Here is a 23,504-nt window from a genome sequence, read left to right as displayed (position 1 = left end):
GTACTTAGTTTCTTCTTTAAGAATTAATATTTACATAATAAAGACTTAAATAAGTTCAGTATCAATAAATAAAGAATCCTAGAGGGAGATGAGTCCATGTGATGGATGGTGACTCTTCATAGTAGGGAGATTTGTACTTGATAGAAACTGCCCTGTACTAAATTAAAACAATAATTCTCTTGAACAAGCATTTAATATTGAATTCATTTATTGAAAGAGGGTTCATTTATTGAAGGTACACTTTCAATAAATTTCATTTATTGAAAGTGTACCTATATATTAGACTTCGTGTGTTAGTTTTTTTTTGGAATGGCAAAGTTGGCCAGATGGGCTGTTGCAGGGTGGTCAATCATCTGAAACAGAACACAAGCTTAAGAGTTTAGTCCACGCTCTCCCCGATGAAGGCTGTTTTTTTTCATTAGCTACGGTAATTGGATCATCCAGATCCGTTAGAACGTGTGGGAGTCTCCTATATGCCAATTTTGTCAGGAAGGAGAACTATGTTACTATACATTAAAATCGTTTGACGTGGTTATTGTTAACAAAAAGTACATTCACAGGTCGGGTTCGAATTCAGCATAACAATATTTACTACATAAATTAATAATAATAAAGACTACTTCTTGTATATCATACTATACATAGTGTTATTCACATTAAACAAGCCACCTTTCGTTCTGGTTTTACTGTACTTTCGGTTATCGAATAAACAGATGGTGTAATCTGTGATGGCAACTTACTGTATAAATTGTCTTCTACTCTGTTTCGTATATTGTATATAATCTAATCTGTGAAGATAACCATTCGCTGCTATTGAATGGCATATAAACACAAAATTAATTATTTACGATTTTCAATTATTAATGGACTGATTTATGAAATATTTATTCAAGTAAATAGTCACTTAAACATAATGGATTCAGAAACTCCTAAGGAGGCTTCCCTAAATGTTTTAAACGAGTCGAGTGACGAAAACACAATAACAAACAAATTTAAAAGCCGAGCAAAGAAGAGAAAACGGTTTGTTGTTCAAAAAATTTTGTAATGTATCTTATGCTTCATTTCATATTATTATAAAATAAATAATGTGTTAAAACATTTCAGAGGGTCTAGTACAGAGGACGAAGTCCTTCCAGATAATACACTTGAAATAGAGAAAAATCTTCACGCCTCAGCTCTAAGAAATAATTTAGACGATACCAGTGTAAAAAAAATACTGAAAGTTAGTTATCTGTCTCATTGTGTGCTAAAATGAAATGTAGGATAAATTCTTAACACCTTTCTATAATTTACAGAAAGTGGTGACAAATGATCATGTACTGGCTTTTGTCAAAATGCGTGAAAAAGAAGATACTGTTGAGGCTGGAGAAAAAGTACAACCAATCACCAGGGCTAAAGCCAAGTAGGTTTAGTGAAGATGCTCCTAAGGGCATTGTACATATGTTTTAAAATTGATGATGTGTTATATTAGATTACTCGCAAAAATAATCTATTAAACTTTTACTAACCAAAAATATATTTGTCTTAAACTAAAATAATAACTACAATGTAAGCCCTTATTCTAACAGAATTTTACATAATTTTAATCTTAAACTAGTATCTCTAGTGAGTTGGTGAGACTGAAAACCCATCTGTTTGCCAAACTTTGGGAAAGGCCTCCTGCATTTCATTCCACTCTGCTCTGTTCTTTCCTTGCCATATTTTCCCAGTTATCAGTTATGGTTTTTATTTCGTCCCTCCTTCGAAACTATCTACCTTGTTTTCTTCTCTTATTTCTTGGGTACCAATATATGATCTTTTTGTTCCAGTTTTCTATACCTCTTATTATATTCCAGCCCATTTCCATTTCAATCCTCGTATCCTAGTTGTAAAGTCTACAATTTTTGTGTGGTTTCTTATGATTTCATTATTGATTCTATTGGACTTCCGGATATTTAGCATGCTTCTTTCCATCACTGTCGGGCATGTTTTCAGTTTTCTAGGTTGCACTTTAGTGAGTGCCCAAGTTTGGCAGCCGTATGTTAAGATTGGAAGTACTCATGGAATTCAATAATTCAATAAACCAATTCGACTTAGGGTCCTTCAAGAAAAGAGCGTACAAATTCTTAAAAGGCCGGCAACGCACTCGCGAGCCCTCTGGCATTGAGAGTGTCCATGGGCGGCGGTATCACTTAACATCAGGTGGGCCTCCTGCCCGTTTGCCCCCTATTTTATAAAAAAAAAAAAAATTACAACACAGGTCAAAATAAAGCTGAAGCTTTGTTGATAATTTATGGTTAAATTGATATATTAATTGTATAATATTTATCTAGGATCTAATATATTAATCATTTATTACTTACCATGAAATTGCTCTAAACAGGGAGTTGATGAAAGCCTCACCTCAATCAGCACCATGGAATTTAGAATTGACACCAATTAAACATATACATGTGAAAACAAGACCTGAGGTAAAAGCTCTCATTGCCCAAGAACTACCCGATGATGAAGATGATGAAGAGTATCAGCCAACTAATGATGAAGTTCAGGTACTAACAAACTTCACTTTAAACTATATAAATTTTCAGTAATATATATGAGGTGTATCTATATTAAATGAGTGGATGTTGTATGGTGTTATCTGTGTAGGCAACTAAAAAAACTACAACAAGAGTAAATTTTCAGAGTGATGATGACCATACTACTTGTAGTGACATTGATTCTCTCCCGGCTACACCTTCTACACCTAAAAGCCAAACAAAATCTGCATCTGCAGTTATTACAGATGGACCTTTTAAAGTTCCACAGGTATGTGTGTATATATTAGTGTGTTGTAAATAATGACTATTTAGTTAAAATTACATTTGACTGTAAAAGTTCATTTATCAAAATTAACATGTTATTTTGAATATAACTTTTTCACTTTTGGAGATTATTTAATGGCAAATAACTTATGGATTTTTTATTATTGATTATTTATATTGTCCCAACAAAAAGGAATCAAGTGTTTTTTTTTTCAAATATTTTTGTCTATATTTATATAAAAGTGTTAATACACGGTTCCAAATGCTATCTATTGAGTAACACAGATATATTGTAACACATTTTAGGAGACAGTTTCCCAGGCTCGCAGACAACTCAATCTAGAAGAAGATGCTACAATAGCTCTTCGTACTCGGTCCAAACTGAGTCTTTCAGAAACTCCAATAGAGCATATAGAGAGTTCTTTTGTACCTCCAGATGATATACCACACCCAGATGTTGACGATTTGTGGAATGACTTCTTAAAGGAGTGCCTCAACCCAGCTGCCAATGCTAGAAATGAGGATGACGATGAAGCAGACCCAGAGTATTCTGTGGCTGCTGACCCCGATGCAGGTAAAATTCAATAATATAATATTTTATGATTAATAATTCTATATTTATATTTTCACCCTTACACTCACTCACAATTTAGGAGCACTTACAATATTACTAATAATATATCTACATAATGTAAAAAGTTTATAAAAATAAATAAATATTTTGAACTGTTATTTAATACACGAGAAGTTATTATGTTCAATTAAAAAAATAATGGGTAGGTTTTTTTTATTGCTGCTTGGTAAATTTGTGCGACAGTAAAAAAAAAAAAAAACTATTGGCCGGTTATTTCGTCTTGCAGTACCAACAATTCGTAAGCAAACTAGTCAATAAGTGGCCTGTAAAAATGATGGAATGGGCAGTTGAAGCCAAGAACATTCCCCTCTGCCAAAAAAAGGACTAGAGGCCATTAAAAGCCAAAATATTACCTAATTTTCGTTTACAATTTTTTTTAATAAGTACCTATTTTGTTTCATTCCATCAGTCAAAGCAAAAGACATTTTCTTTTTCATAACTTAAATTTACTGAAAAATACATTTTACCACCACTGAACTGCTTAAAATGATATTTCGTACCGACTAATTCCGATTTGTTAGCTGCCCACTCGTAACTGCCCATTTAGCTATTTCACTGCTCAGTATTTTTTGTTATGATCCATTTTATATTTTTTTAGGACTCATTTTTGTTTACTTTATTGCTATGTTTTAATTACCGAACCTGTTACTAGATATGCATTTTGTAATTTTCAACTTAACAAAATTACTATATACGACTGCTCGTTAAACCAATACCTTATTGAAACAATTCAAACAAAACCGTTAGAAGTAGTCCTAAAGCCTGAAATATATGTGTCCTGTATGTATTTTTTAAATACAGTGTAAACTCCATGTAACGTCCCTCGATTTAACGATGAACTCGCTAAAGCGTTGAAATCAATGGCTTTGGTTGTTTTAGCTTAACTTCCATACAATGATACACTCTACATAGCATTACACCCACTCTCAATAACGACAACAATTGAGTAATTAAGTACTTTTAAAGTTGTTAAAATTAGTACAAACTGCGCAGCTGTGCTCGTTCTTTTGTCGCTTTATTATCCTAGCCCGCAATAAACTCGACTGTAGGCATGATGTATACGAACTTTCTAAGAAATTCGTACTTCCTTTATCACCAAGATGCCTCAATATCGCAAGATATGAATAAAATAAGTAAAAAATACAACATAATTACTGGTACAGCAAAAGACGTCAGACAAAAATAACAGACTACACGGAATAGCATTTTTTTTTTTTTATAAAATAGGGGGCAAACGGGCAGGAGGCTCACCTGATGTTAAGTGATACCGCCGCCCATGGACACTCTCAATGCCAGAGGGCTCGCGAGTGCGTTGCCGGCCTTTTAAGAATTAAAAATGTGGAACGCTTCACGATTTTGCGTGTCATCCTTGCGCAGGGGCCATGCTAATCTTCTCTGTATCGTTCCAATTTTAGTATATGTACTGCCGAAGCGAGTACAAAAGCATTCAAATAAGATTCTATTTTCTGCACATAACTACTCTTCTACGATTTCTCTTCTCTCCATTTAACGACAACTCTCTATAACGCTATAAAACACACAGTCGCATTGGTGTCGTTCTATAGAGTTTACACTGTACATATATATACATACTGTACATACATGCTTTAACTAGCAACTGACTGTAATACTTGATTGTTGGTATGTTTTTTTTCATATTTTTATGAAGCCTCCATGGGTCCTCCAACGTCGGCCCACAATTTAACCACACAATCTTATCGCTTGAAGCGTTTCATGTTCACCTCTAATATTATTTTCAGTTGAAGAAGATGAAGAATCTCTTGAGAACAGTCTGATAAAAATATCAAAAAAGGAATTAAATGACTTGGTCACAGAACTGTTTAATGTTATGCCTGAAGCAGATCTTACTCCAGAATTGAATAACAGCGAACAAATTAATAATATTCAAATTAATGGGACAGAGGTTAGTATAGTTTATTTACGTACTTTTAACAATTAATAGAGAAATTAAAAAAATATAAACTAAATATTAGTTGATATAGCTCTCTTACGTTTGTTAGGTGACGCGTAGTTGATATAGGACAACGTCTTACAAACAAACAAAAATCTAATAATGTAAATCATTCTCGATTCCTCTTGAACACACAAAATTCCATTAAAATCTGTCCAGCCACTTAGTACGTTTGTTGCAAACATATTCATAGATTTATGTATATACCAGCTGTTTATTTACTGTATAGATAAATAACCTAGTTACAGGCTATTTGTGAATCTAAACCATACAGGGCTTGGTTGACGCATACAAAAAAATTCATTCGAATCGGTCCAACCGTTTTAGAGTTCAGTGACATATAACTAGCTGCTGTGGTCTCTGGCAGAATGACCAGCGCTGTGGAACAACTCTACTACTCAACATAATGCTGAGCTAGGGCCAATTCCAACCACAGCACACGCAATACACAATTAAACCTTTTTCTTTAAAAAAATTGTTATCTCTCAATATTTTCTCAAGATTTTTTTATTATTTTTTATTATTGTTATTTTATGTGTTTCTGTGTGTGTGTTTTGTTAGTTATAAATTTTATGTCTATGTCTATATACACACTTACAATACAATTATATAAATATAAGGATATTAAATTATTATTAAAATTTGCTACGTATTAAAACACTCATTAAAAACAAAGGTTATGAAGGTACTTTTAAATAAAAGTAATTAAAAACGCGATTTTATTACAAAACTCGACGTTTATTGTGCTTAACAATCTTGGGAAGACGTATCACAATAGTCAGGAATAATTGTAGTACTGGATTTAATTTAGATTATTTTTAATATACCTTATACCGCTTTAGCTTAAACGATAACTAAACGGTTTTAAGACCCTAGACCCTAGACCCAACTCGGTCCAACATGTCATCACCACAATCTTCCACTGAATATAAGAATAAAAAATATACCGCGTTCTCATAAATCTGATTGATCGTTACAATATTCGTACTATCCGTTAATAGTTATTGCAAAGTATGGAACTCTGCATCTGCTACCGCATTGACAATGGAGTGTTCAGAGGAATTGTTCGGATTAATAACTGTAGCTGAGTTTGAGCTGTAACACCTCGACGTCGGTCGTTCCCAACCAGCTTCCTTAAAGAAAAGAGCGTAGCAATTCATAAAAGGCCGGCAACGCACGCTGGAATTAAGAGTGTCATGACACAAAATATGATTCCTTCTATTAAAAGTAATAGAAAAAATCTCACTTTACTCTCTCTTAACCAAAGCAACCACAAAAATCAACGATCTATTGACTCGATAATAATATTTTCTGATAATTATTTTAGATACTATATAACAGTATAATAAATCGTTAACTGTAAAACAACTTCTAGCCGTCTTCCATATGGGAAGGTAAGCAAGAATCAATTCCTGACGAGGATCGGTCTTCTAACAGACTTCAGTTTGAGAAAAATGATCCACCACGTCTTTCTATTGGAAAGGCAGAACACGTGGAAAACGAAGATATTGCTGATATTGTTATGTATGTATACAAATTGAAAAAAAAATATTTACGACTATTTGTTCAAATCAAGCGCAAAGCCTTGCAAAACACTCACAATTAAAACCTTCTTTGTGTTACGAAATATTTGTATTATATCTTGAAGTAATGGTAATATGCCATAAATGACCAATTCAACTTAGGGTCCTTCAAGAAAAGAGCGTACCAATTCGTACGAAAGGCCGGCAACGCACTTGCGAGCCTTCTGCCAATGTGAGTGTCCATGGGCGGCGGTATCGCTTCACATCAGGTGAGCCTCTTGCCCGTTTGCCTGCTATTACATTAAAAAAAATGAATGAAGAAGAAATGTTCTCTATCAGCAGTGGACATGGTGAAATAGGGGCATTTATTTGGGCACACGGTACAACGACGCTGAGTCTATAAAAAACCAGCGATGCAACCTTTTAGGTCGGTGCTTCAGATCTCTATCTGTTTCGTGTTCAATATTTTTCTTGATACGACGGTGATCAGCCTCCTGCGCCTGAGTTTAAGGGTTATGTAAATATGAATAATTAAAAAAAAAAATTGTTGTCTGTAGAAATGTCAGTAAGCAATCCGCAATTCCATTTACCGCTATTTTTATTAAAACTACAAGTGCTCGACGCAGACAGTTAATTGTTATGTATATGTCGCAGTAAAGTGGTTAAATCAGAGAGTTAATTGAATCTCTGGACAGTTAATTAAATGTCGATATTCAATCAAGTCGCTAGCATTTGATTTGAATAAAGCAGCGTCGGAAACGTTTATCTGTGTGACCGAAAGCCAACGTGTTGATTAACAATGTAAAACAAATTCCGCCGTGATTAATTCATTTGTTTTTGTTATTTCGGTGTGTTCGTGAAGAACTACTTGGAAATTCCGTGTTTTGCTTTATTGTAAATGGTTAGGTTAGGTTAGCCTCGTTGCCCAGGGACGTTTAGGGCTCTCGTTAAACGTTTCATTCACTCACTTCTCTGACGGAGCTTTAGCGACTTGATTGAATGTCTATTATTAATCAACTGTCTAGAGATTCAATTAACTGTCTGATTTAACTACTACACTAAACTAGATGTGACTATTAAACTATAAAGTATTTTTTATACATATTTAACACCTTTAATGTTTGTTATGTACATATAATATGACACATTATAGTTGCGAAATTTCATAAAATTTGTTCAATGATAATACATTCTTGCCTACCTAGCCTACCTTAGGCTATTAGTTTGACAAAGTTGTGACAATATAAATAATTCTACGGCTCCTGCTAATGTTTGGAACGATCTAAACAGAGCAGGACCAATAACAGTGGACATGAGAGAGGAACAAGTAGAAGAGCCAATGGATGTGGTGGAACCTCCGCCAGCTGTTCGAGGTGCCATCGAAACCCCCGATAACACACTGAAGGTTGTTATTGAGAACGATGTGGTGAGTAGTTTTTGCTAGATTTGGTGTGAGACAAAATGTGTTTGATGCAAAAAGAAGACTGACCTGTGCCTCATACACGCCGTTGACTTTTAGTGTCTAAAGCAAGCGAGTGTTAAATGCGCACAGAAAGTCCATTGTTGCACAGCCTGGGATCGAACCTACGACCTCAAGCTTCAGGCCAACACTGCTTTGACAATAAACAAATATATACAGTCAAAATCTATTACCGGAGGGACTATTGATAAAAAACGGTCGTAAAAACAACTTTATTATAGAATTCAGCCGGGACCTTTGATGTCGATCAATATAACCGCTATGTTTTTATTGTATTTTATGGTTCTAAATGATGTTTTTTGGTTTTGACTGTAGTTTAAAAAAAACTAAACGAAATAGTTTATTTATATGTTCACTGTTTATTATTAGTAGACTCTTTGTGCATATTTTAATTCAAACAAACATAAAACATATACTTTAATTCAAACATACAAATTTAAAATTTACAAAAATCACGATTTTACAATAATTAAAAAAAACATGTATATATGGTGTACCAATTTTTTTGCAATGACGTTATTTGTAAGAATATCACAATGTTTCAATTATTTTCGTCCCTTTCCTCAAATTGTATTACGCTATAATGTAAAGCAGTTTTGTTAAAACGGTCTATTTAAAATAATTTAGTTTTTATCAGGAGTAAAATCTATGTCCTATAATATACAAAGAATTCAATTTTTGTATGAACATACTTGCTCCGATCGTGCTCCGATCGATATAAGCGGAAAAATATTGTCACTTAACATCAGGTGAGCCTCCTGCCCGTCTGCCCTGTTTATGGAACAGGTTCCATAAAATCATCATTTTGACGTCATTTTTACGACGTCCATCAAGTAAATAAGAAAAAGTTAAGAAAATACAACAAAACTTTTTTTTAGATTACAGATGAGCAAATATTGATACTTCAACAACAGTTGCGCATGCACATACAAATAGCGACATCGAATTTTCTTTTGCTATTTGTGAATCCAGCATACTGGACGTATGCACCAAAATATAAGGAGTATTTGGTGAGTTTCAATTTTATTCATAAATTATTTGGCAATTCATTATTTCATGAAACTAGCTTAAGTTGTAAAATTTAAAGGAAAAATATTTTATTAATAAATTGGGACTCTAGTGGAAGTTCATCGAAGACAAGCCCACCAGTCAAAGGGGAGATATTACACTCCCCTTCCAGCTTTTCGGCCATAGATCTGATCTGATCGCGTGCCTGATGAGGTGTAAGGTCTTATGTAGAAAAATTAACCATAGATAAAATATATCTATATGATTTATCTCATAGACTAATTGAAGAAAAAAAATTACGGCGCCACATACTTTTCTTGGCCGGTAAGAGCGTCGCTGTTATGGATATTAGTATTGCCAGTATATAAAAATTAACCATTATACGGGGAAAAGTCTTTATAAAACAATGTATACATTTTAAATAAATTTTAATAAATATAGGTTTTATATAATATCATAGGTTAAATAAATATGACACAAACTTAGAAACCAACTCATATGATAGGTTTTGTACTATTAATATAATATCTTTTAAAATACCTAGTAACCGTTCGATAATGAAAACTTTGCAATTGTTATTTATAATGCAAGGAATAAATAAAAATAAGTTTTACTTGGATTTTTATTAGATGTTGGTAGATAGTAAAAGTATTTATTGTATGGATCAAGCAAATTAGAGTGAATAAACACAAACATTACAAAATGGCGACACTAGTTCCAATTTCAGCCGCCGAGTAAGAAAGTAAGTGGTACTGTAGGACATCGAAACAATGTTGGTAGGCTAATCCTGGTTTTTGCGACTTCATTATATCGTTTTCTAGGAAACCTTACACAGTATGGTGGAAAAACAGGCAAATTCAGTCGCAAGAGTGTGTAATTTGTCGTCTGCTCTAGAACTGGTCAGAAGCTGGGAAGACTGTGTCTCAGAAGATACCCCTGAGAATAAGAAGCTGGTCCAGTAAGTAGTAACTGAGTCACATACTCAGCCAGTCTAACTTAGAAAGTTCATGATTTTAATTTAATGGGATCCCATTAAACCCCCCCCCCCTGTCTGGCGGGATCCCGAAATTTTCGGGATCTGGTATAGTTTAAAAAAATAATTCACGAGACTGAATACGATGTAAACTGCATGTTTGTGATAGTGAGGTTAATTAAAATAAAATATTATTTGAAAGAAAACAAAAGCCTTTATCATTTAATATTACGAACTAAACAACTAACAATTTTAATTACATGAACATAATCAAAACAAAAGTAGGTATCGCTCAAGGAGCTTAAAATTGGTGATTTTGAAAGTAACTTCCAAAAAAAGAGTATCTTCTAAAGTGTCTCAAGAGTGCTATCTGCTAACCGGCATATAATGTCCATTGCAATGTACCCTATGTAATGTGCAATGTCGTGTGAAGCGTCCCGAGCGGATGTGTGTAGAACCGCTGACCATTGCAGCCCAATCCCGTCAATCTCGAACGGGATCTCGTCATATTATGCTTCGGGATTGATCCCCAAAAATTACACAGGATCTCGATCCCGCGAGATCGGGATTGCATTCCCTATGTGGCACACATATAGCAGCAGAAGTCAATTGTCAAAAGTAGATTAAAAAATTTTATATTAGGAAATTAAAGGGGATTCAAATTTATTTCTGAGCATTGAATATTTAATAGGCAGTACAGTAATTCGTTTGCTTCTCATTTATCTAATTCGTCTAATTTCAGATTCATTCAAACCGAAGTGGATAAAAGGTGAGATTAAAAAGTGTATAAAAATAATATAAATATCTATGTATACGGAACTTAAAAAAACAATTCAATAATATAAATATTGCATGAGTTTTTGTAGAAATTAAGCCAATAAGCCATGGCTTCAGTGCGCAACTCTCATCCCTGAGGTCGTAGCTCCGGCTGTGCACTTATGGAATTTCTATGTGCGCGTTTAACATTCGCTCGAACGGTGAGGTGGTGGTGAGGTGAGGAAACCGGCTTACCTTATGCCAAAAAAATCGACGGCGTCTGTCAGACACAGAAGGCTGATCATTTATTTGCCTATTATGACAAATGATGATGTAACAGATACATAAATCCGAGGCCCAGACCCTAAATGGTTGTAGCGCCGTTTGTAGAAAATATAAATTTATTAATCTATGGATAATATTTTATTATAGTCGTCGAAGAAGCCTAGGCAAAAATTACTACACAGGAGATTTCCCAGATGAATTCAAAAATGTGACTGCAAACAGTTCTGTGTTCCTTTACCCTTATTTATTACCTGCCACGCCTTATCGGGGAGTAGAAATCAAGAGGCGAACATGTTATTTACCTTCTGAAGATAAGTAAGTAATAAAAAACTATTTATTTTACAGATTACATTACGTTATACAAAACACTTAGTTCACGCGTGAAATACATTAATTAAAACTTGATTCGAAGAAAACTTTTTACTCAACTCGACTCTAAGAGTTTCTTCCCCTTAATACAGACTGTTAGTAGTGTTATTGGACATTTTCCTATGTTGAATATCCCTTTCGATAAATAAGCTTAATTTTAAATTACGTATTAGTAGTTATCCTAATGTTAGTTGCTCGCTTTTTTATCTCTCTAATAATAATAGCCATATGGAAATCTAAGGATCGAAAGCGGAACAGGAATATAGGGAACATTACTATTTCAGATTAATAATATTAGGTATAGACCAGTTTTGGTCCTACGTAGAAGCTAATCCGGATTTGTACCCGCCCCCGCCGATAAAAAACATGCGTCATCGCTGGGGTATAGGAATCACTTTGGACCTAGTGTGCAAGTATATGTTCCCTTGGATAAGCCCTAAGACCTTAGCAGGGCATGTTTCTGCAGTAAGGAAGAATAAGCAGACTGATCACATTATTACCGTAAGTCCAACTTAACACTTATGTTATTCGTGACCATGCATGCTGAAGGGAAACATCTGGACTTAGTTAAGATTTTTTTTTTTGAGAAAATTACTTCTAAATATTGGTTATAAGAAACCTCTTCCAGTTATTGTTTTCAAAGTTCATCAATAAAGACTTACCATAGACAAATTTCGAAAGTCGTATAGAACTAAGAGTTTGATTGTTTTTAAATCCGCAATGGGATAGCGCACTTGTAAGCTACGTTGATCATTTTAAAAGGTGTTTTGAGCCAACCAAAACCATCAGTACACTCCTGATAAGGCGAACAAATTTCTTGTTGTAGTTTTGTTACGTGAGAGAGGTCAATATATTTTTATATTAGTGAGACGTATAGATACCGGCAAACATCTTGAACAAATGTCATTGCCTGCGCAGAAGCGGTGCTCGGCTGCGGGAGAATGACGTGTCGATCGCGTGATTGGTAAATCAGTTGACGTTTGCGTCCCGCGCTGTGTACGATGCGCAAACTTTCCCCCACTCCCTTGTTTAATGCTCAACAAGTTTGCCGGTAACTGTAATAAAGCGTATTTTTTTGTCTGGTACGTTTAATTCGGCCGTTTTTCAGAAATACTTCAAAACACGAGAAGTACCGAAAACAAAGCATGTCTTGATTCCGTTTAATGCTGAACTGACATTGTATGAGCAACCTGAATCAGAAATGCCAACGATCTGGGTACGATACCTTGCGAAAAGCAGTAAGAGATTTAGGGTAAGTTAGATGAAGTTTAAAGATCTGCTTTTCTTTATTTATAAGTACACATCCATATTATACAAGAAAACACTTAGTAAATGTAATCTACATTGATGAACAAAATACATATATCCAACAGAAAGCAAGCAAAGTCTTCCGGTTTTTTTAAATATTTCCTAACATCCCATTTAAAGTGAAAAATGTTATTTTCTTCATAAATTGCATTGTAGTAAAACCCGAAACATTTGCGAATTTTTACTATATTTTTTTTTAATATAAATTACTACTATTGTCTATTTTTAGATTTAGATGTTATAATTGTGTTGATACTTATAAATATGATTTACCTATTTTAATGTATTATAGTGGATTAATCTTTCACATAGATTTAGAAGCCCAAAATAAATATTCTGTTTTTAAGAAAAACACTTTTTGAACGGATTAAAGCTTTGTATTATTTTTTTAAACTTATAATTATTTACATAATTCTAAATTTTAAATTTTTTCCGACGTTTCGCGTACTTTTCAGTGTGCGTGGTCACAGCGACTTAGAATTATCTAAATAACTATAAGTTTTAAAAATAATACATAGCTTTAATCCGTTCAAAAAGTGTTTTTCTTAACGTGTAAAAGCTATTTTAACAAAAGACAATACTATATTCTGTTTTTTAATGTTTCTAAGCGATGCCCTTTAACTAACGTTCATAAAATGTTGTATATATATATATAACTATTTTACATCAAACTTGTTTCGTTTAGCGAAAATCATAATTTTATGTAATTTTATAGAAACACTTGCAAAAAAAACGTCCAACAAATTTTCAACCGCCAAAAGGTATTGAAATATCCCAAGCCAATATCATAGAAACACCTAAGCCTCCGTTACCTATACAATTCACACAAGAGATCGTTTCTAACCGGATAAACTTGCATCCCGTTAAACCGGCTAACCCGGACAGAATGGATATAGTAATAGAACAGCCAACGAACGAAATAGATCCGGAAAAAGAATTAGAGCCAATAGAAGATCCACAAGTCATAATGGACACAGAACATTGCTCGTGTTGTGAGCTATTAAGAAAAATATCGAAGTATAAACAGAAAAGAATAACTGAATATGTGAAGAAGTTTGTTGTCAGAATGCAGTGTCCCTGTCGGAGTATAAGATATCCGAAAATTACGAATCGATTGAAAATAATGTTGAGCTATTATAAAAATTGTTCTAAGAATGTGTTCAGTGATTTGAAAAGTAGGATCGAAGCGGCTAAAAAGCCGGAAGTTTGTAAATTAGGTATAGCTAAAGAAGCAGAGGAGAGACTCACTGAGGCCAAAGATCGAGGTAAGAATGTGTTTAATAGAAATAAATTATTCTGTATTTATTTTTTAAAACGAGATTTATTTAAACCGTGCGAAAAGCAGTAAGAGATTTAGGGTTAGTTAGATGAAGTTTAAAGATACTAGTTTATTTATAAGTAATCTTACAGTTAGACATCCATATTATACAAGAAAACACTTAGACAATTTACAAAGCCAAAAACAGATTACTTTGATAAACGAAATATATGAAACATAAGTACATTAATTGATAGAAAAAAAGAAAACTGAAATTAAACCTTAAACAAACGACAAATTAAAATTTTAAAGAAAATCTAAATTGTTACTAAGTAATGCCAAAATAAAGTCAGTCTCTACTACTAGCTATTCTTCAAGCTATCAATATTGCGTTAACTCTAAAGAGTGCTAAAGAACGGGTTGCTTGGACAGGTTTCTCGTGGATTTTTAATAAAAAATAAAGTCGTCGTTGGTTTCCTCAGCCATTGAAATGTTACAATTTGAGAGCCAAACTGAACATTTTTAGCACAAGCTTAAACCCAAGTTTGTAGGGTGAATAAGGGGTGAAAACACGCTTTTGTCTATATATCCTAAACTATCCTTCGTACAAAAAAATTGTCAAGACATATTTGGCAGAAATCGCTTTGCCTACAATTATGTTCTTGTGGCTTTTTATCAGAAATCCATAATCCAAAAGTGATAAGTAAAAAACTGAAAAAAAAAATCCTTAAAAAGATCCTGTTTTGCTGTTTTCTTACAATAATTTCTAAGAGGGGTGTACATTTTCGAGAATGTTTAGCAGAGAGAAAAGGTCCGAGTTACCGTTTGTGGACAAATGATATATAATATATTAAGAAGTTTTATATATTATAGTTATATATATTAATTTAATTATATTGAATATAATATTGAAATCTTCTACATTACAGAATTTGTAAGAACATTTCTAATGAGATTATCCCTTCGTCAAAATAAAATTAGGAATACACGTACAAAGAGAACTTTGTTTACAATTCTGTCTCGATTTAAGTCGGAGGATGACGATCCGCTTAAATTAATGGATGACATTTACAAAGCTTGCGACGTGGAATTAGCTGACATGTATAATGAATTTTTGGGTTTCCTTAACCCCGAACAAGCAGATCAAATTGATAAATTTCGAGAGTATTTTATTAGCAATGCTATGGATGACTTGATTCAGAAGACTGAGGTATGTTATGGCTTGAATATATTTTTTTTTTGTAACAGATAAGAGAAAATGTCATCTGTTTGTATTCGTATGCCCTATTGTCAATATTTGACAGCTCGAACGTATCGGATTTTCTATACAATTTGTATTAAATTCGTACGATGCACCTCCGTTTGTTTACTCAGACTTTGACTTTGACACGGAGCTTGCATCCATAGACAAAATATTTAATTTTAAATTTCAAATTGTTTGCGTCATAAACATAATTATGTTCGATAGTAAATATCGAGTAAAAATATAATTTATTAAATACAATTTGATAAAAATATTTACATAAGGCGTTTTTTCAGGAAATTGTAACCGATAAAAGCAAAAAAATTAACATTTTAAAGTACCTGTCTACGTTGTCTCGTAACAGTCCATTGTCGTGTGTGATGTGCACGAAGCTTATGGACAATATGCGCCAATATCCACAACTTGCTCGATACTGTTTCTCATTATTTCCACATAGAAGGAAAGTGTACGTATCAAATTATTTGTAAATAGGGCAAACTTAAATGCTTTTCAAACATAGGATCTTTAGGAATTTTTTTTCAATATTTGGTTGTCGTAGACTTGTCCAATATTGGCTTATTATTTTACTTAAAATTCGAGACGTAAGTTTTTTTAAATCAAGAATAGTACAAGTTTTTAAATACATTGCAAATATTATATAATTCAATATTTATCTCTTTAAGTCAAAACAATTTAGACGATAGTAAATACAGATTTTCAAGTAATACTAAATCTGATAACTCATTTTACATTTATACTTTAGGCGCATCGTGACAAGCGAAGAATTAAGGAGTAGTTCCGAACAGACATCGCCTCAAACTCAAATAGCACCAAATGAAACACTGAACAATAACAATGATAGGATTCTAAGATCCAATAACAATGCTCAAATAAAGATTTTAAACAAAGACAAAATAAATGCACAAGTCGTTTTACAAGCTGTTGACCCACAAGAAAGTATAGCCCCATGTCAAAGACAAGATGAAATAAACAGCGAAATTCAAAATGAGGAAATAATTAGCCAAGAAAATGATGGTGAAGATGAAGAAGAAAAAGCAAGTAATGAAAATAGTGAATCGGAAAACGAAAATCAAAGCGGAACAGAAAATCTAGATCACGAAAGGAATGAACCAGGCGATAGTGATGGGGATGAAACTGAACAAGGGGCATTAATGATATGTGAAGATAATGTTGATGTTATCTGCCTTTCAAGGTAAGTAAAAATATAATAATAATATAAATTTTATAATTATAATTCAGCCACGCAAGTAGTATTATAATTAAAAATGCTTTTATCGTAATTCCAGATTAGAGTTAAATTTATTGAGATTTAAAAAAGTTTTAATAACATCACGTTTTTTTTTTCAGTAATAAAAGTGATGACGATGAAGACGATATTGATGAAAAGCCATTGGTGGATATAAAAGTAAGTTTTTTTTTTAAAGTAAAAAATGTTTTTTTTTAATACCCAATCTATAAAATAACATATTCAACGGGATAATACTGTAAGTGGAGGGTATTGATTCCCAGAGCATTTTATATGCATAAGATTACAGCATAGGTTTGAAACATCGGGAAAACATTAGTCCTGTTTTAATTATAATATTTCTATGAAATAGGTTAAACATTACAGGTCATCTAAAACAATAATGCTACTTCATTTCTGCAAATGCATTTCACAATTGAAATATTCTTAAAAATATTAGCCGCGTTAGTCTGTGGCGATTTCTGATGTTTGTAACGTAGTATATGGTATACAGTAAAATCGCATATTTATGGAACATATACCCCGCGAATACAGAATGGTAATTTATATGGGTTTATAGGAGATACGTTCCTAGGTGCCAAAATAAAAAAACACAAATATATAAGAAAATCAAATTTATTGATGTTATTGAACATTTTGATTATGTAATCATTATCCTCAGGCTTAGGCAATGGTTTGAAGAATTTTATTATTTTCTCTTGCTCGGCAGTTTCTAATAGCTCCTTCAATTCAGACTGATACTCAGCAGTCGCATTAGCAATTTGTCTCTTAAAATTAAGACTTACTACAGATCAATGTTCATAAAGAAATCGCAAAGCTCATTTGACATTCTTAAACCTTCACTAAGATTTTTCAAAGTAAATGTCACATTTTCAGTGCTAGTTCAAGCCTCTTCTTGAATGGGCTGTGAATTTAACATTTCCTCCAAGTCGGTTTTAGACTTCATCTTGCGATTTAAGGAATTCCTGAATGTCACTTGATTCTATCTGTTCGAACCTTCCTTCCTATTCCATTTGCAATTTCGCAAAGTCCTCGGCGGTACCATTTGACGGCACTTGCAAAAGATATTGCGTTAAACACCTATTGGAATTTTGTATGAAATTTTAAGCCGCGAATAAAGAAATTGGGTTGCATTTTTTTAATCCGCGAATACTGAAAACGTGAATGACGGAAGCGCGAATAGGGGGCTTTTACACTTTTACTTTTAAAGAGAGAAGATAAAGATAAGATATAAGAAGACCATCAAAATTCAATTTTTTACCTTATTTCAGGAAGAAAAAAGCGATGATAAAATGTGTGATATTATCGAAGAAAAATTTATCCCAATCGATGAAAACAAAGTAAAGACAGAGGTAGATCCGCTAAGTGATTATGATCAAGAAAAGACAGAGGATGTTGAATGGGGGAGAGAGGAAGATAAATTAATTCTAGAAGTTCTTATACAGCTGAGCCCAGAAGAGAAAATAGAACATTCGATTGATGAGATAGTTGAGATACTTGAAAAAAAGAATATTCCACAGATTATTGCAAAAACACTTACAAAGAAGTCTTTGTATGATATTAGAGTTAGAATTTTGTATTTATTGCAAATACTATTGAAATGATACATTATAATTTTAATATGAAACTTTATTTAGTCATCATTACTTAGTTTTTAAAATGAAAACCCCCTATATATAAAACGATTATAGCTCATATCCAGCTGTTAAGTTTAGCAAACTGTATGGTGTCGGCAATGCTTGGACAATAAATCGTCTGTTAGAGTACGCAACTTAATATAATTTTTTTGCTATGCATTTAATCACAAAACTATATCTATTTAACTTTATGGATTATTACTGTCGAATTATGGCGTAACAGTCTTGACAACATAACAAAAAAGTGCAGCACCCTAAAATCTATATCCCACGGTCTCTTTTCGCACAGACTAAGAGTTTAATTCGCTTTAAAAATATAAGCTGTTATATTTTCTCATGACCTGACATTGACACTTGACAGTGATAGATTTCGTTCCGACAATGGTCTATGGGATTGTTTATATTTTTAAACGTTGTTTTAAATAAATTATAATAAAGTATTGATTTAAGCGATTCAATATTTAGACATTATTCATTAACCAATAGAGAAATAATTAAAATGGCCCGTTATAGTAACGAGGCTGGAGATGGAAATATTGATCCGGCAACCATAGTTTCTAACGTTAAAAATAATATAAAGCAGGTACGTACTACATTCAAAATATACAATGGGTAAAGAGCCATTTCATTGGGGCTTAACTAAATTTGTGACGCTGTTATAGGAAATTATAAAAGAGCTTCTACATGGATCATTTCAAGACAATAAAACAAAGCTTGGTAACGATGCTCTAACTTTGGTCGTTGAAGTGGCAAAGTGTCTCGTCACAGAAACTTGCCTTCGGGCATCTAGCCAAGCATTGAAAGAAAACTGCGACAAAGTTGACATTGAACATGTAGAAAAATGTTTACCACAGCTGGTTAGTATTACTTTTACATAAAGTGGTTACTAGGGTCAGAACGTAAAATAAAAATATCCTTCATTTCAGATGCTGGACTTTCCCTAACTGTGTAAAAATTTCAAATTTTCTCATAGGTTTGTTTACACAGATCACATCCAATATGTGCCATTATCATAGAACATGTTCATTTATTTTTAAGAAAAAACTTTCTAAAATGATTTATTTTTGTTAATAATCAAGAATGGAGCCCAACTAATAAATTATTATGTGGGAATTTGTAGTTTTATTAAGCTAAGTGGAACATTCTACAACTAAAAAGCAGTAGGTGTCTAATGAATAACAATTTTAGTTTCATAAAATGAGGTGATTACATTTTTTAAATATGTAAACAAAACAAGTTTTTTAAAAAACTTTATTTTAATTTCTTATTTAACAGTAGGACTGTACATAAACTACTCAGTAACAGTAAAAGCTTGTAAAAATACTATATTTGACAAGATATATTTTACAAATACAAGTTTTAACAGTACCAAGGAACTATTACTACGCTAGAGTCTAGATTCACTACTTTAAATAAAAAAAAATATGAAGGTCTTTATGGTATTGCATTCCTATTTAACACAAAATACTCGAAAATAATTTCATGCTTGTAGTGTTAAATAAAAATGTGTAAAATTCTATTAAATATATGTCTTCAGATAAAAATTACAGAATGTGTTTAATTTTCATACAAAAATGTGATTTCTTTCACACCTAATTATTTATTTGACAAATAGTTCCTATAATACCTTACTGTACACAAATTTATGTATTTCGTAAATATAAACAAACAAAAAAATTTGTGCCACAGTTTGAGGAAACAATTTTTAAAACAATGATCATAGTAATACTATATAAAATTAGGCCTATTACTTCCAAACATTAGTTATTTTCCAAATAAGAATCACAATCAATAGTGTCATACAAAATATAACTATTTATTTTATGGCTTGACTGTTCACACTGTTCAATGGTATTAGTAAGTTCATTGAATATTCAATATACCTACTAGTTGTAATCATAGATCTCCGGTGGATACAATCTAGAATACAAAACCATTACTGTTAAAAGTAGTGTTGTGTCTCAAATTTAATCCTTGCTTATATTACTTCTTAGTTAATTTTATTTTTACATGTAACAAAGTACAAATAATAGCTCTCATAATAAGGCAGGCAAATGGGCCGCAGTAGAAATCACAGCCTGATAGTTGCACAGTACTCTACTCATTTCATCCAAACATCACTGGCCTAGCACAACATAGCCTAGATTGATAACCGTAGGGGCCTTAAAGCCTAGCCTTACACTAAAAAGATATAATAATAACTAACACATTTATTTAAATAAGGATGTCATCATATTGGTCAAGCCATGCAAAAATTAGAAATATTGTAGCAGCCTTTATAATTTAATTAGTTTCTACCAACATTGTCAGTAGGACCCCTATCTCATTGACCTACTCAGATCATTGCTGTTTATCATTAAAAACCTCAAAGCAAATAGGAAAATATTTGTACATGAAATATACCAAATACTTCATTATAAATTTGACTGGTTTTACTTTACAATTATGTCATTTTTGTAAAATAAAAATGTTCTAAAATTTAAATTGCATTCAGAACATGAAATGATTATCTACTTTCCAATTTAATCATAACTTATTAATGCACTATTGCATTTATAATTTAGGCATCTAGCACTTTTAATGGTATGTTCATAATACCAAATCATGCTCATAATTAACAACACTTAATCACATATCACAATACTTCAGAGCATATCCATATCATCATTACACATCACTTCAAGGTAGTCATCATCATCATATGCTTGTATCGGTCGAGTGTCAGGTATTGGTGATGAGGGCCTAATTGGTGACGGTTGCTGCTCGTGTTCTGTATGAGTATCAGTGTCGCTTGAACATTCTCGGGCATCTGTAGCTGGAGATGGTGGTGGATTTGAACCATGTTCAGTTTGTACGGTTGCTTCTCCTCTTGAAAGAAGAGATGGTAGTTCAGAATCTGAAATTTAAAAATAGTAGTGCTGTATCAATTCACTCAAACTCTCATAAGCTAATTTTTGTAGATACTAAAATAGACAAAGCTGTTAGACACTCCTAACTGTAGTTCATCTGTGTAAGCCACAGAGGTAAGAAAATTACTCATAATTGAAACTGAATTAAAATACCTGTCAGACTTTGTTTTAATTGTTCCATGACCTTTTGACGACTCTTAGCGCGCGTCTTTTTAATTTTTCGTGTTGTTTCTTTACGGTCTTCATTAAATATTTGATTAATCATAGCCTGTGACACATCATCATGTTTCTTCAGTAGAAAGAAATAAACTCCACCTGGTGTACGTCGACGTGTACCATTCTGAAATGGTTTATAAAATGCTGGTAAATGGGCTGTTTATTATAAATTAATTAATTAATAATTAATTTTTAAAATCTAAATTAAAAATAATAAATATAATACTCAAATATTTAATTAATAGAGTAATATATCTCCATAAGCATACCATTACAAGCATTCCCCCTTCAGCCTCAACCTTTTGTGTCTCTTCATATATTTCAATTGCCTTACTGGCACCAAGCACCTCTACAATTCTAGCTGTGAAGCAAATATTTTTCTTACATTGCTGTATGTTTGTCATATGTAAGATATTACTTACATACAAACATCAATCAGTTAATTGCACTTGACAATTAATTTTGAAGCCAAGAATTAAATGATAATAGTTTAATAAATTTAATAGTTAAATCAATATTAAATGATAATAGTTTGTTTAATATTACTTTCTTGATATAGAAATGTGCCATGAATTAAAAATGTAATATAACAGTGTTTACTCAAAAGATCTATGCTTAAGCAAGATGTTTATATAAAAATGTTCTATAATTCCAAATCTTAACTGAGTAATATCAGTATAAAGATTATTGTGCATTACTTACCAACTAAATCTTTCTTTTCTTCACCTAGCTTTCCAGCAATATCTACTGCAAGGTTAGCAATAGAATCTTCTGATGTGAAAACCAGGTCTGGCAGAAATCTTGACTCTTGTTTCTCCTCTACTGGCTGGTGGCTGTTAACTCTTTTCCCCAATCTTAACTTAACATTGGATCTGTCTGAATACTTTCTCTTATTTGTCTGGTTATAATCACTACTAGAAAATACTTTCTTAGAAATATAATTATCATCTAATCTATACTTAATAGTGTAATCATAAGATTCAACCCCATATCTGCTTTTCTTTGAAACATCGCAAGTGCCCATGTCTTCAGTCAAGAGGTCTTCCTGTAAATTCAAATGCAGTTAAAAATTATTGATAAATATACATAATCTAGTTGCATGTCTAGGGTGAAAAATTTTATAAACAAGAAAATGTTGATTTAAAAACTCAAGAAATACCAACCTGTAAAGCTTGACACCATATATTGTATTTATTGTTGCGGTCAGATTTTTGTTGTTGTGGGCGTCGCGGCCTCACTTTAGTACGTTTTGCACGACGTCTGGGCTCTTCATCTGACTCTGAGCCTGAAGATTCAGCAAGTGAAGCTTCATCACTTTGCTCATCTTGTATTTGCATATTTACAAGTGATGGCGGATTAAAAACCTCCGGGCGCTCCAAGGGTATATAAGTCCCCTCTTCTACATCAGAGTCATCCAACTATAACAATGATGGGCAAACATCAATATTATTACTCGTATGTCAGTCTCATTAAAATCGTATGTTTATGATGCTGTTTCAAAAAGCAATAACTTAATATTTCTGACTTCAAAATAATTTAATTACTTAATGCTTTTTAAATTAGAACTAACATATTAATTTGTAGCTCAAGTTCTAATAATTAACAAGTTCTCTAACCTCGCCATCTTCCTTTTCATGAGATATTTCTACGTCCAATTCCCCCTCTGTTGTTGACATCATTATACAGACTTTAAAATGAATCGTAAAACACTTGTAAATATAAATATTTTGCACCTGTAAAATCAAGTAAGTTTTCTCTTTTATGATTCTTAAGTTTGCGGTTTATAATTTTCACTTTTTACTTTTGCCTAGTTCTAGTCAACGGCGATCGGCGGCAACTATTTCGTTGACTTTTGTCAATTATCAATGTCTACTGTCAGTGGC

At 32.6% G+C, this 23,504-nt stretch overlaps 3 protein-coding genes and 1 non-coding gene across 4 annotated transcripts; 2 read left to right on the top strand and 2 right to left on the bottom strand.

Moving 5' to 3' along the window:
* The first annotated feature begins 811 nt into the window (after positions 1-811).
* LOC123716325 lies at positions 812-18,830 on the top strand. Its single transcript, XM_045672013.1, has 21 exons — positions 812-1,020; positions 1,105-1,222; positions 1,296-1,402; positions 2,363-2,528; positions 2,665-2,787; positions 3,090-3,357; positions 5,178-5,341; positions 6,765-6,913; positions 8,203-8,338; positions 9,271-9,402; positions 10,222-10,358; positions 11,116-11,142; positions 11,562-11,729; positions 12,068-12,284; positions 12,892-13,035; positions 13,807-14,356; positions 15,279-15,559; positions 15,889-16,058; positions 16,356-16,805; positions 16,961-17,018; positions 18,131-18,830. The coding sequence occupies exons 1-21, from the start codon at positions 818-820 to the stop codon at positions 18,461-18,463; spliced, it is 4,101 nt and encodes a 1,366-aa protein (XP_045527969.1). The 5' UTR covers positions 812-817; the 3' UTR covers positions 18,464-18,830.
* LOC123716899 lies at positions 4,750-4,856 on the bottom strand. The gene has a single exon (XR_006754728.1). It is a non-coding gene; the product is annotated as a U6 spliceosomal RNA (small nuclear RNA).
* A 27-nt stretch (positions 18,831-18,857) lies between the features above and the next one.
* LOC123716326 (centromere protein X-like) lies at positions 18,858-19,605 on the top strand. The gene is made up of 3 exons (XM_045672014.1): positions 18,858-19,079; positions 19,159-19,353; positions 19,423-19,605. Exons 1-3 carry the CDS (start codon positions 18,996-18,998, stop codon positions 19,438-19,440), a joined length of 297 nt encoding a protein of 98 aa, XP_045527970.1. The 5' UTR covers positions 18,858-18,995; the 3' UTR covers positions 19,441-19,605.
* Positions 19,606-20,169: 564 nt separating this feature from the next.
* Positions 20,170-23,442, bottom strand: LOC123716560 (phosphorylated adapter RNA export protein). The gene is made up of 6 exons (XM_045672360.1): positions 23,238-23,442; positions 22,785-23,039; positions 22,324-22,666; positions 21,891-21,982; positions 21,559-21,745; positions 20,170-21,392 (listed from the first exon to the last, which is right to left on the bottom strand). The coding sequence occupies exons 1-6, from the start codon at positions 23,298-23,300 to the stop codon at positions 21,142-21,144; spliced, it is 1,191 nt and encodes a 396-aa protein (XP_045528316.1). The 5' UTR covers positions 23,301-23,442; the 3' UTR covers positions 20,170-21,141.
* Positions 23,443-23,504: the final 62 nt, after the last annotated feature.

Source organism: Pieris brassicae, chromosome 11, assembly GCF_905147105.1.
Source record: "Pieris brassicae chromosome 11, ilPieBrab1.1, whole genome shotgun sequence".
NCBI lineage: Eukaryota > Metazoa > Arthropoda > Insecta > Lepidoptera > Pieridae > Pieris > Pieris brassicae.
The sequence above is the reverse complement of the archived record's forward strand: the minus strand, read 5'-3'. Positions and strand labels throughout refer to the sequence as shown.

Excerpts from the sequence above, each read along its gene's own strand:
- LOC123716560 (XM_045672360.1), bottom strand. The coding sequence starts at position 23,300 with ATGATGTCAACAACAGAGGGGGAATTGGACGTAGAAATATCTCATGAA. Across the intron at positions 21,746-21,890 it reads AAGGGGGAATGCTTGTAATG|AATGGTACACGTCGACGTAC; the intron begins GTATGCTTATGG and ends AAACCATTTCAG. Across the intron at positions 21,393-21,558 it reads ATTAAAACAAAGTCTGACAG|ATTCTGAACTACCATCTCTT; the intron begins GTATTTTAATTC and ends TTTAAATTTCAG.
- LOC123716325 (XM_045672013.1), top strand. The coding sequence starts at position 818 with ATGGCATATAAACACAAAATTAATTATTTACGATTTTCAATTATTAAT. Across the intron at positions 2,788-3,089 it reads GACCTTTTAAAGTTCCACAG|GAGACAGTTTCCCAGGCTCG; the intron begins GTATGTGTGTAT and ends AACACATTTTAG. Across the intron at positions 3,358-5,177 it reads GGCTGCTGACCCCGATGCAG|TTGAAGAAGATGAAGAATCT; the intron begins GTAAAATTCAAT and ends TATTATTTTCAG.
- LOC123716326 (XM_045672014.1), top strand. The coding sequence starts at position 18,996 with ATGGCCCGTTATAGTAACGAGGCTGGAGATGGAAATATTGATCCGGCA. Across the intron at positions 19,080-19,158 it reads TTAAAAATAATATAAAGCAG|GAAATTATAAAAGAGCTTCT; the intron begins GTACGTACTACA and ends ACGCTGTTATAG.